This window comes from Hippocampus bargibanti, linkage group LG07 (assembly GCF_051943395.1).
Source record: "Hippocampus bargibanti isolate YZ-2025 linkage group LG07, ASM5194339v1, whole genome shotgun sequence".
In the NCBI taxonomy this organism is placed as follows: domain Eukaryota; kingdom Metazoa; phylum Chordata; class Actinopteri; order Syngnathiformes; family Syngnathidae; genus Hippocampus; species Hippocampus bargibanti.
Window position 1 is genome coordinate 8,451,090 of NC_142740.1, and position 13,027 is coordinate 8,464,116.

The window sequence follows — 13,027 nt, forward strand, 5'->3', positions numbered from 1 at the left end:
TGAACAGTGAATAATAATAAGAATAATAATCACCATCATCATCATCATCATCATCATCATCATCATCATCATCATTGTTGGGGTAATTCGCTATGCAAACATCTCTAAACATCGCTTCCTAATATTTGTTTACATTTTGGACTTCCTGATACGTCATATCCTGCATTCCTTACATGATGTCGCATTTACATTACGTCATGTATAAATGCTCTCCCATTCTAGTTCGTCTCGCTCTCTCCTGTCTCCCTCCCTCCTGTCTGCCTCCCTCCTCCCAACTTTCTCTTCAAAACCTGGCTTCCTGATGATTTAACCATATCCTGCCGACAACGCCGGTAGAAGCAATGAACCAGGGACGTACGATCAAAATAAACCCATTATTGGTGCCGTGAAAAACTCCGGGTCCTAGCTGATGGCTTCGGAAGGGGGAAAGGAGTGGGCCATGTGTCTCTCTTTTTCATTTGAGAGTGTTCGCGTGGGCAGCCCCTCCCTTCTGTTGTCCGTCTCTCAGAAATGCTTCACGGGTGAGTTTTCATCGCTAGCATGCATCTATGTTGAGTGAATGTATTGTGGAATTCCTTCGGCCAAAAGTAATTCTATTTACGTTTAATCTGCGTACCTTTGGCTAGTAATGCGAATTTCGATCAGGTCAAGGCGAATATATACTGCTATATATCCTGCATCCTAATTCGAGCCGATGTGCGGAGTTTTCGCACGTGACTAATTGACGCCATTTCGGGTCGAGATAAAGTCTGGTTTCGCGCCTCCAGCGGACGAATTGTATGACCGGGAAAGTTCCAGAAGGATATTCTTCAGAAGGGATGTAGTTCTGGAAGTTCAGGTGCGAGGACTGGTGGAAAATTGATTTATTAATTATTGATTGATTAATTTTGACCCAGACGATGAAGTGTTCTTTTTTTGTTTAATTGCAGCTGCAATAGATCGTGGATTACCGTAACATTAATGCATTCACCAGCGGTAGCGCATTGTCAGCTTTGCTAGCGATGCAGTACTACGGGGTTTCCCAGGCCAGCCCGTGAGGACAGAGGGGGGTCGGCTAGGGAAGGGGGGCGTTTGGAGGAGTCGTCTTTGTGTGTGTCTTTTTGTCTTCCCTTTGTGTCATTTGTCTTTTTTCTTTGTGTGTTTCTATGTGTATGTAAGTCTATGTGTGCTTTTGTTTTTGTGTGTGTGTATGTACGTGCGTTGTGTGAGTGTATACGTTGACCGTTGGGTGTGAGATTCGCTGTAACAAAGGGACGGGGGGGAGAAGGGGGTGGGCTACCCAGACAGAGCGGGCGTCTGGATTCGTCTGGATTCGCGAGGACACCGTTCGTCAAGAAGATTCCCGATGCACGTCACTGGAGCCGCGTCGACAGATCACACACCTTTTCCCAGTCACCAGCTCATCCGTACCACACCCTGGGGCCTGCTTGCGACAAATGCTACAAACAATTTCGTTCCTCCTCGTCGTCCTGGTGATCACCATCCAGCATGCCATGAAGATTTGACTATTGTAGCGAATGACATGCCTTTAATTTGAAATTGTTTTCATTGTGATTGTTTTCCTTTGTGATTTTCTTTTCTCTTTTTTTCTTTCTTCTTTTTGTTCATCTCCACTGATGGTAGATATGATCGTCAGGGGGGAGATGTTGGGGTAATTCCCTATGCAAACATCTCGAAACATCGCTTCCTAATATTTGTTTACATTTTGGACTTCCTGATACGTCATATCCTGCCTTCCCTTACATGATGTCGCATTTACATTACGTCACATCCTATCGCGTCACACAATGAGCGGCGTATAAATGCTCTCCCATTCTAGTTCGTGTTGCTCTCTCCTGTCTGCCTCCCTCCTTCGCTGACCTCCCTCGCTGTCTTCAAGATTAAACCAACTTTCTCTTCAACACCTGGCTTCCTGATGATTTAACCATATCCTCCCGACAACGCCCGTAGAAGCAATGAACCAGGGACGAACGATCAAAATAAACCCATCAATTATCATCATGAAAAATAAAAATAAAAAAATATATAATAACAGTTTATTTCTAAGCGCCTTTCAAGAGGGGTCATCACATCAACTTCCGTCTTCTTTCTTTGGACACGGACGGGCACTATATTTTGACCTTTTTCCTCTTCTCATCTCACGTCAAATGTGTGGTGGGGCAGTTGACCCCTTTTTTAAAAATTCTTCTTTCTACATTTAAATCTATCCATAACCTTGGCCCCCCCCCATACAGATTTGACCTTCTTCAAATTTCTATTCCCTCTCGTTCCTTAAGATTCTCTTCCTCCCTCCGCCTCTGTGTGCCCCCCACCCCCTGCCCGTCTCGGCACGATGGGTGACAGAGCCTTCAGCTGCTCTGCCCCCAAACTTTGGAACTCACTTCCTCCCAACATGCATAACATCGATTCTCTTCCCACCTTCAAGTCCCATCTCAAAACCCACCTATTTAAAATTGCTCACCTATTTAAAATTGCATTTTATTATAGTAACTATGCTTGTCTGTGACTGTAAAGTGTCCTTGATAGCTTTGAAAGGCTCTTAAAATGTAAAGTATTATTATTATTATTATTATTATTATTATTATTAATAATAATAATAATAATAATAATAATAATAATAATAATAATAATAATAATAATAATAATAATATTTTTGTATCTTTTCCTATCCAAACCTTGTCACTGTCAAATGTTAAAAAAATAGTAGAGAAAGGAAATAACTCACTGCTTTGTAAAGTGCCTGGATTATCCAAGAGTGACAATTTTATTTGTACAATAGAGACTTTATTACATTATTCAAAACACTTCTGAGATATTGAAAAAAAAAACAAATTTTCCAAAGCCCCAAATAGCTTTGGAATAATTGCTGCTTGGCATGTTTTAAATTGTATACATTTTCTTTTGTAAAAACGATATTATAAATAGTATGTACAGATAGCATCTGCAAAATGCATTATAGACACAAGGTATATATTTATACCTACACACACACATACTTGGGCAATTCTTTTCATAAATATTAAAAATGAAAAGTGGTTGGATTTCAATTTGCATTTACAAATAAAGAACTAAATAAATACATACATACAGAAATAAGTAGTGCAGTAAACCGTAACTAAAAACTTTCAAAATTAAAAAGTGTCTTCTTCTCGCCGGAGGTCAAAAAACTTTTTGTCACACAATAGAAGAAGCAGCATTCAAGGGTAAGTGTATACTGCAGAAAGCATGAGTACGTTCACAATCAGTTGGAGTCATGTCGAATGTGGCACTTTTCACACATATCGTATATACAGTGAAACTCTCTCAGCTCTTATGTATGCTTATTACATCCCAAATAATTGCAAAATGTAAATGATTGTGAGATAAATAAAGATTATTTTATCATCTGTGTCCGGTTATATCGATATTTTTTCCGACTCCCGTATATATCTCATCTCATCTCATTTTCCGTACCGCTTATTCCTCATTAGGGTCGCGGGGGTTGCTGGAGCCTATCTCAGCTGTCTTCGGGCACGAGGCGGGGGATACCCTGAATTGGTTGCCAGCCAATCGCAAAGACATACAACAGTCACTCTCACACTCACACCTAGGGACAATTTGGAGTGGTCAATCTGCCTGCCATACATGTTTTTGGAGTGTGGGAGGAAATCGGAGGACCCGGAGAAAACCCACGCGGGTCCGGGAAGAACATGCAAACTCCACACAGGGAGGCCGGACCGGGACGCGAACCGGCGACCTCTGCACTGTGAAGCTGGTGTGCTAATATATATATATATATATATATATATATATATATATATATATATATATATATATATATATATATATATATATATATATATATATATATATATATATATATATATATCAGTGACGTGCAGTCAGGGGAGGCAGATATATATATAGTGATTTGTACTTGAAGTTCTTGTCCATTTAACATCACCATTTTTGGATATTTTTCAAAATCGCTGAATTTTCACATTTACCGTTCAAATACTAGAGACGAGCAGTGAGGCAGCCTCAACATGGATTGCGCAATCACTATGCTAACTGTGCTGGCTTGCTCTGCAGTGGGACCACATTGCTGTCCTTCTGCATATCGCTATAAAAGCGTTCAAACACGTTTAGTATATGAACTAAATTTCTACAGTTTAGCTGGTGTATATAATGTAGAGTTACTGTACTACAGTCACTGTACATTATAAACACTCTACTACAGTGTTTATTTTATTTTATTTTTATCAAAACTGTGTGATTTGGTGAGGCACACAGTTCTCCTGCCTCATGACAGGGGGCGCTAGCGATTACAGAGATTCTTCTTGCGCCTCCTCGGCTGCAGAATAATAGAATGAGCGACAGCAAGCTACAGTAAACAGTTAGCAAGTTAAGTGCAACCATCCACTCGTTTTTTCGTGTTGCTTGGCCTTATCAGAATGGAGGATTACAAATATAAATTGAAAGAAATAGAGAGACTTTTAAAACTGAGGAAAGATAAGGAAGGCTTCTACAAAGGTATAGATACCTTTCTTGAGATGGAGCGGCACATGGACTTCATTTATAAGTAAAAGTAACACGATAATAACATTTTTTTAAATTATTTTTTCTATGCTACAGTTTATATGAAAATGCTGATATGACATTTTAAACAAAACACATTAACTGTGGCCAATCAAATGGTAAATAAGCTACTCTGTAGAGTTCATATGTTTGTAAATCTGACTGTGATGACGTCAGTGCCTCACCAGCCATGAACCTGACCGCACGTCACTGATATAGACAGACAGACAGAGAGACAGACAGACAGATAGATAGATAGATAGGTAGATAGATAGATAGATAGATAGATAGATAGATAGATAGATAGATAGATAGATAGATAGATAGATAGATAGATAGATAGATAGATAGATAGATAGATAGATAGATAGATAGATAGGGGGAGAGAAAGAGAAACAAAAATTACAGTAGAAATACATTTCTCACACTTTTGGATCGGTACTGTTTCCAAGTCATTCCGTGCGAATCTTCATCTATATTATTATAAGAGTTAATACAAAAATCACAACTTTTGAGCAATGATAATCTATAGCAGTATATTTAGAAATGATTTCATGAAACACGTAGCAAAAATTATTAAATTATCAAACCTTGACTGTCTGTCATCTTTGTTTTTTTTTCTGTCATTTTATTTTTATTTATTTATACATTTATTTACTTTTTAGGTGTCCCCTGGCGGTGTTGCCAGCTGTCACGACAGCCAAATAACAAAATCGTGCCATTGTACTGGAAACATATTGAAACATATTGGCCACAGCATGACACTCACACATAAATAACCAGGCCGAGATGATGAACTTCATGGACGACAAAACATCTGACCATACATGAAATATCTGCAATTTGTAAATTTTATTTATTTTTGCATTTCTGCAATCACAAGTGCAATCACTTTTTTATGCTATTTTTTTAAATCTGTGTGGACCCGTGTTTGTGTTGTATTAAAATTACAGTGCGATGGTTCTTAAAAAAAATCACTGGTGTTACACACCAATTTGGAGCTGATATTTAAATACCTCCGCAGCCTTTCTGACAAAAAATGAGAGTAATTGCTTGGTCAATAGAGTAATCCAAAGCTGTCTCACTCAAGATGTGAAACGAGTATTTCAGCGAGAGTTCATATTACTCAATGATCAAGAGTAACTCATAATAAATATTGTTACGCTTAAATTTAGTTGGTATAACATTTCAATAAATCACACTGGAATCATAGGAAGCCACAATTTTGTGGAATAGTGTGTGCATGCAAATAGTAGCCCCACCCACAGAAGCCATCTGCCTTTCACCTCAAAGACGTACGTTCTGGTATTTTGGGCCTGTCTAAATATCACTCGGAAGAATGAAAGGGTTCCTACTTGACCAAATGTAGAAAATAATTATTTGCTGTACACCACAAAGTTGAGATGCCTCAAAGCAAATGTGTCCAGTTAACAATAAACTAATTTGAGTGCATAAAAAAATGTGACACAACCATTACACCTAATATGCAGCTGTGTAACAGCTTATTTTAAATGCATCTGAATTGCGGGAATTACTGAAATAGTGTAGATGCAGCTTTGCACATACTATGTTATGGCGTCTTTAATGTGTAAACATTAGCTTGACTTGCTCATTAGATGGGACTGCAGGACAAGTTAGATTCTGCTGAAAACACCAATAGACAACGGCTTGGAAATGTTAATACCGTATTGCTTTAGCTCTCTTCGCGTACAGTAGGCAGTTCTTGAAATTCTTCAAAAAAATTAAAGTGATTGATTTCAAAGGAGAAAATGACTGCTTAAAGGAAAAACATTTAACAGTTAGAAAAATACTACCAACAAAATTACTTCAAGCCAAGAGAGAGTGCTCCAGAAAGCTGCAGCTCAATGTATGTACACAAGGCAGATGTATTTATGTATTTATTTTAAATATTAATTCCGGTTTACTAGAAACAAAGGTTGAAATGGAGTACAGCAGTACAGAATAGATGATGAAATTTTTTTTATTTCTTCTAGCCTCATGTCTGCTGACCAGACATTATTAGATCTGCCAAGAACTAATCGGTGGCTCAGAGGGGGTTGAGCCTTTTCCGTTGCTGGTCCCACTCTCTGGAATGACCTGCCACTGAATTTGACAGGGCCCCTCATTGCCCATCTTTAAAACGTGTCTCAAAACTCACTTGCACTCTTTGGCATTCGACTCAGGATGATTCCGACTTAACCTTGGTTTCACTCCCTGGTGCTTTCTATTAACTTTGTGACTGCTTATTTCCTGTATGTGATATCGGTCAATGTTCAGCTCTTTGTTGCAGCTTCAGCTGTTGTTAAAGTGCTATATAAATCAATATGTATTGTATTGTATTGTATTGTATTGTATTGTATTGTATTGTATTGTATTGTATTGTACAGAAAAGAAAAAGATACATGTGTAAAATATAATGAAGACCTCAAGTTTAAAACCAAGAAAGGGAATCCAAAAATGTTTTCAAAATTAAGTCACAGATCTATCGTTACCCAACGAACAAAGTAGACTGACCACTTTGTTGCCTTATTCACAATGCAAACACAAAACCCAACTGGGAGCAGCCTTGCGGTGCCTCATCTTTCTGGGGATCCTTCCGGACTTGAGCAGGTCCTCTCATCTCTGATGAAATCGGCGATATGATAATGACATTTGGCACACGTAATTGACTCGAGTCCAGCAATAGGCAAACAAATGTTTGTAATCCACCCAAAATATTTTTCTTCTTTTTCAAGCCGGTTAGTTTCTATTCAGTTCTAACAGCCTTAGAAGTGGGCAGAAAGGGTTGTTTCACGATGATGACGACCACAGATGGTGTGTTTGCTCATTTGTTTTTCAGGTGTTTTAGGGGTTGCTGCTGTCTCTCAGAACCACCAAGTACACTGTCCTTTGGAAACTCTTCAGCAGAGAGACGGCTGTCTCATGTTCCATGTGTACAAAATTATGTCCATTAGCCTGCAAGCAAACACGCAGCACAGTAAGCAGCATGTGTGTGTGCATGCATGGGTAAGATATGTGCATAATATTTTTCCTTAAGTCAATTTGTGAGTTTGAGGAAGGATGGAGGGTCACTGCCATCATTAGCTCAGTAAACATCACTGTTGGGGAAAGAGAGAAAAGTGGAGGATCTAACACATGTTGAAAGAGAAGGGGTCAAGACAAAAAAGGACATCTAAGATGAATTCACCAATTGTGAAGGAGGTTGTGAAGGAAATAAATTGAATGAAGAGATAATGATAGTTTTCCCCTTCTTCTCTGTAACAGAAACATTCTTGGAAAGAAAACCTCTATGAAATACTGGGGTATTTGATATTAGAACTGTTTTAACCTACAAATACAATTTTAAAAATGCTCCAAAATGGGAGACTTACAGAAAGGCATTAAATTCCACACTCTTCTGTCATTTGATAATTTAACAATCAATGATATACTTGTTCGGCGGACAGACCGATCACATGCATGAAGTCCCATTATAACTTTCAGCCAGCCTTGATTTAGAACAGGTCTAGCCAACCCGCAGCTCCCGAGCCGCATGCGGCTCTTTGGCTGATTTCATGCGGATCTTAAGGAGCGTCCATATGACAAGCTTAAAAAAATGAGTGGCGCTGGCGCTGCCATTCATCCCCGATCTATCGTAATTTCTCGACATTTGCGCATGCTGCGCGTTTTTGAGAACATTTATGACTTTTAAATGAACCTGATAGTCGTGAAGACATTTAAGTGCACCTTATAGTCATGAAAATACGGTATCAAGCTGATCATGTGACATGCATGTGCGTGAGATGAAGACCAATCATTTATGTCGTAAACCAGGGGTGGCCAACCAGTCTGACTTAACACGAATTATTTACGTCGTAAACAATTTGTCACCTTTGCTCTCAAAATGGCAGGGAAAAAATGCACAGCTAAACAAAAATATGAAGACAAAGTCTCACTAAGCAACATGCACGATATTTTAAATGATAATAATAATAATACATTTCATTTCTAAGCGCCTTTCAAAACTCTCAAGGTCACTTTACAGTCACAGGATTATTATTATATTTTTGTTTGTGGACTTGGTTGAACTGAGTTTGTGTGTGTAAGACAGTGTTTTTGTTGGAAAATTTCCTGTGGTTTTAGTACACTAGGAGTCAATTTCTGATATATTTGTTGATTTTGTATTTAAAATGTGATATTTATATTAAATCTGGCTGAGCAGAGGTCTGCATGTGTGAGGGATTGGGCGAACACCCCGTTCATGTGTGCCCATGTTTACGATGTGGCTCTTTGCAGTAACATAGTGAAAAATGTGGCTCTTCGTCTCTGACTGGTTGGCCACCCCTGATTTAGAACAACAGTGTCAAATTGTTTTTGGTCATGGGCCACTGTGGAGTTACATCCTCCCTCGTTAAGACAGTGAAATCAAATGCATTTTTAACTTATTCACTGCCACACATGCAAAAATGTGTTGACTCCTGTGCCAGGGTTTTTGTCATTGTCACTCGAAATCCAGGACCCACAGAATATTGAGTTTTAGGACTACATGAACAGTCAATGCAGCGTAAGAAACCTTAGACAGAAAAAAAGAGTTATTTCCTAAATTATATATCCGGAGTTATATGAGCTTGGTCGGTGGCTGTCCAAAATACAATGCCATACATACATATTGGTTCCTGATCCTCTTCCTCCCTCAACCTCTGTGTGCGCCCCCCATGCCCATCTCAGCACGATGGGGGACAGAGGTTTCAGCTGCTCTGCCCCCAAACTCTGGAACTCACTTCCTCCAACATTCGTAACATCGATTCTCTTCCCACCTTCAAGTCCCGTTTCAAAACCCATCTATTTAAAATTGCATTATCTGTGTACTCTCCTGTTTCTATTTATAATTGTATTTTATTTATTGATGAGAAGGTTTCTTCAGCCGTCAGCGAACTAAAGCTTTTAGTTCGCTGACGAAGCCTCTTGGATAGGAGGCGAAACGTCCAAAACCTGCACTTTTGTACAGATGTCGGCTGAAGAAACCTTCTCATCGATGGACCACTCCTGTACGACTGAGAGCTTACACAGACGTATTTTATTTATTGCATTCTATTTGTGATTGTATTTTATTTATTTATTATTTACCTATGCTCGTCTGTGACTGTAAAGTGTCCTTGAGAGCTTTGAAAGGCGCTTGTATTATTATTATTATTATTATTATTATTATTATCATCCATACATCCATCCGTTTTCCGTACCGCTTATTCCTCATTAGGGTCGCGGGGGTGCCGGAGCCTATCTCAGCTGTCTTCAGGCACGAGGCGGGGGACACCCTGAATTGGTTGCCAGCCAATCGCAGGGCACACAAAGACGTACAATAGTCACTCTCACACTCACACCTAGGGACAATTTGGAGTGGTCAATCTGCCTGCCATACATGTTTTTGGAGTGTGCTGGAACAAACGCTAACATGGGAAAAAAGGAACTGCTGCCCCCTTGTGGAAGGCAAACACCATTACCACAGGTCTGGCCAGCGCTTTATTGGCACCCAAGCAAGCAAAAAAACTAAACGGAACTAATTCAGGAATGACGCTCTCCGTCATATTTTCAATTCCCAAATCAATTTGTGAAAGGCAGTCAATGAGTTAAGCAACGACATTGCATTATTACTTGGACACACACACACACACACACACACACACACAAAAATGACGGCTCACTAGTTTTGAAATCAATCAAATATTTGTTCGATTATTGGTCAGGTATATTGAGTGTAAACAGGGTAACATAATTCTTGCAAAATTTCCCCACTGTTATTATGTATGACAATTTGAGCTTGCAGTGTGGATTTATGCAAGGACAATCAAAAACACTGTTTCTTGCTCAGCTCCCCATAGAGTCCTGAAGCTGAGCGCACTCTAACTCTCAATCTTCCTCTGCCCCGCCATCCATGCAAGGAAGAGAGGCCATGTCGGACACTGCGTCACAAAGCTTTGGGGAAACATTTGTCAGCAGTTGCTAGTATCTGGAAATGCGTGTCATTCTTATTAGTTTATAATTTGTTGTCTAATATTCTTTCAGAAGCTCAAATTTGTTGCATCTGCATCATAGAATGTGTCAAAAAATTACTTATGTATGTATTTTATTTTGTGGTTCTTTTCTTTATGTGTCCTCAAAATCAATCTTCACACGGATGTGCAAGTATTGTAATAGAGCAAATGGTAAAATAAATGGGATAATGCTGCTTTGATCACTTCGCTTCCACCTGGATAACAGAGCATATGAATAAGGTAATACGTCATCTATGGTGACTTGACAAATTCTCAACAGATTGCAAGTAAACCGTTGAAAGATAATTTAATTTAAAACAGATTCTTTAGTTACAGACAGTATATTGTAGGTGTTTCAAATACCTGACATGTTTCGGCGTCGAAACATGTCAGGTATTTGAAACAGGTAGTTGTAAGTAAATAATCTGTTTTAAATTAGATATCAAGTAGACAGGATGAACTTAATACAACGAACAGTTGAAAGAGTTAGATAATGTCACCATGCGTTTGACTAGTTACCAAAAGTTAGCACGCCTCGGAAGGCCAAATGCGAAAATGGTGCGTACATCTTGTCCATTGGTATCTTTGGTTTCCAAACGCTGGTTGAGAATTGTGAAAAGGAAACGAGCAGTACCAGAGTGGTAAACATTGAACTGTGTATATTAAGAATGTGTTGTTGGCAAATAATTCAAAATGAGTGTTTGCAAAAAGCAAAGTGAATTAATTTCTACATGAAATCCCATTTTTGTATTTGCATTCAAATGAGTAGGTAGAAAATGATTTGCAAAATGTCAAGGATAAATTCTCCATTGTTAGACAAATAAAGATTGTGATTATCTTATAGGTTATCAAATAGGTATAGACATAGATTGGATGGATGGATGGATGGATGGATCATAGACAGACGAACAGACCGACAGATGGACGGATGGACGGATGGATGGATGGATGGATGTATGTATGGATAGATAGATAGATAGATAGATAGATAGATAGATAGATAGATAGATAGATAGATAGATAGATAGATAGATAGATAGATAGATAGATAGACAGACAGACAGACAGACAGACAGGCAGGCAGGCAGGCAGGCAGGCAGATAGATAGATAGATAGATAGATAGATAGATAGATAGATAGATAGATAGATAGATAGATAGATAGATAGATAGACAGACAGACAGACAGACAGACAGACAGACAGACAGACAGACAGACAGACACATCTATAATCGGGACAGTTGAAATGAATGTGCCATTTTGTTGAATTCAGTATATTTGTTATATTGTATACTGTAAGTGTGTGGACTTTACATTTGGAAAACATTGTTTGTTTGATCCTTTATGTTTGTTGGTACTTGTCATGTTTGTTTTTAAACCATCATGGTTTTTGTTTTTCACTTTGGACTCTTTTTGTTCTTATGACTTTGTTGTTTTAGATTTAGTTTTCACTGTCTCTATTTCATGCAATTTGTCAAGTACACCCTGCTCCTCTGACGTGCCTGAGTTTTGGGGTCCACTACATCCTTGCAACGGTGACACCAACAGTGTTACATGTTTTCATTCAATTTAAGAAGGGCTGTTATCTGGGTCGCCTCTACGTACTCATCGGCTCATGAACCCCATTACAGCGCTGGGAACGGGTTAGCGTTAGCATGTCGCCTGTTTGAAACCGAACAAGGCCTTTCTTGTGTTTAAGGAAAGGGGAATAGTTTGGGTCTTGGTTGGCGACCTGGGTATGAGAGGGAAGTCGAACATGATTACAGGTCCGGAATTTGACGAGTTAGAAGTGTTACCTGTAGGATCTTGTCTCCAGGCTGCAGGGAAGAAGCGGCGGGCCCATCATGCTGTACCCTAGTAACAAAGATACCCTATAGGTCAAAATGATACAATATTAGGACAACACAAGGACATGATGGTTTAGAATCTTTGCCTTTTTTATTAGCATCTTAATAGCCACGCACTCCCAAGTAAAATAGTGTCTGCCAAAAATAAAATGGCAGCTAATGAAGCTTCTCTTCATTCTCATTCTACATATATACATCCGTTGTTAGAAACTGAGACGTCACAATCCCAGTGATTTGAGTAGTTAGTTAGATTTGAGTAATTAGTTCAAATCAACTGAGCACTAAAATGTTTTTTTTTCTGATTCAACAGTTGACAACTTAAAAGATAACAAATAGATGTATAAAACATAAAGTAGATTGTGGGAATAATAGGTGTGAGAGGGCCACTATACTGGCTAAATAATAAGGTAGTGGGAGGTCAGAAGGTAGACAGTCTCATATTTTCGTGAAACAACACAAGGCAGAGATTATAAAAACACCAACATCTTTTCACATCTTTGCGAAATATGTTTTTGAACACAAGGTGATACAATGCGGCTGTATCAACTAAATTTATTTCAACAGACGGTGTGCTCCTGTTGAACAGACAGCTGAGAGATGGGCCACATAGGG

At 38.9% G+C, this 13,027-nt stretch overlaps 1 protein-coding gene across 15 annotated transcripts in view; it reads right to left on the reverse strand.

Moving 5' to 3' along the window:
• Positions 1-3,856: 3,856 nt before the first annotated feature.
• lrrc7 (leucine rich repeat containing 7) overlaps positions 3,857-13,027 on the reverse strand; it is a 193,221-nt gene continuing 184,050 nt past the window's right edge. For 8 of the 15 annotated variants that reach the window (XM_089001790.1, XM_089001788.1, XM_089001789.1 and 5 more), the window contains 2 exons: positions 12,365-12,439; positions 3,857-7,512 (listed from right to left, as the gene is read on the reverse strand). In XM_089001790.1, coding sequence (XP_088857916.1) covers positions 7,402-7,512; positions 12,365-12,439 — 186 coding nt within the window. In that variant the 3' untranslated portion in view covers positions 3,857-7,401. The other 7 variants (XM_089001795.1, XM_089001793.1, XM_089001796.1 and 4 more) reach the window with 5 other exon arrangements.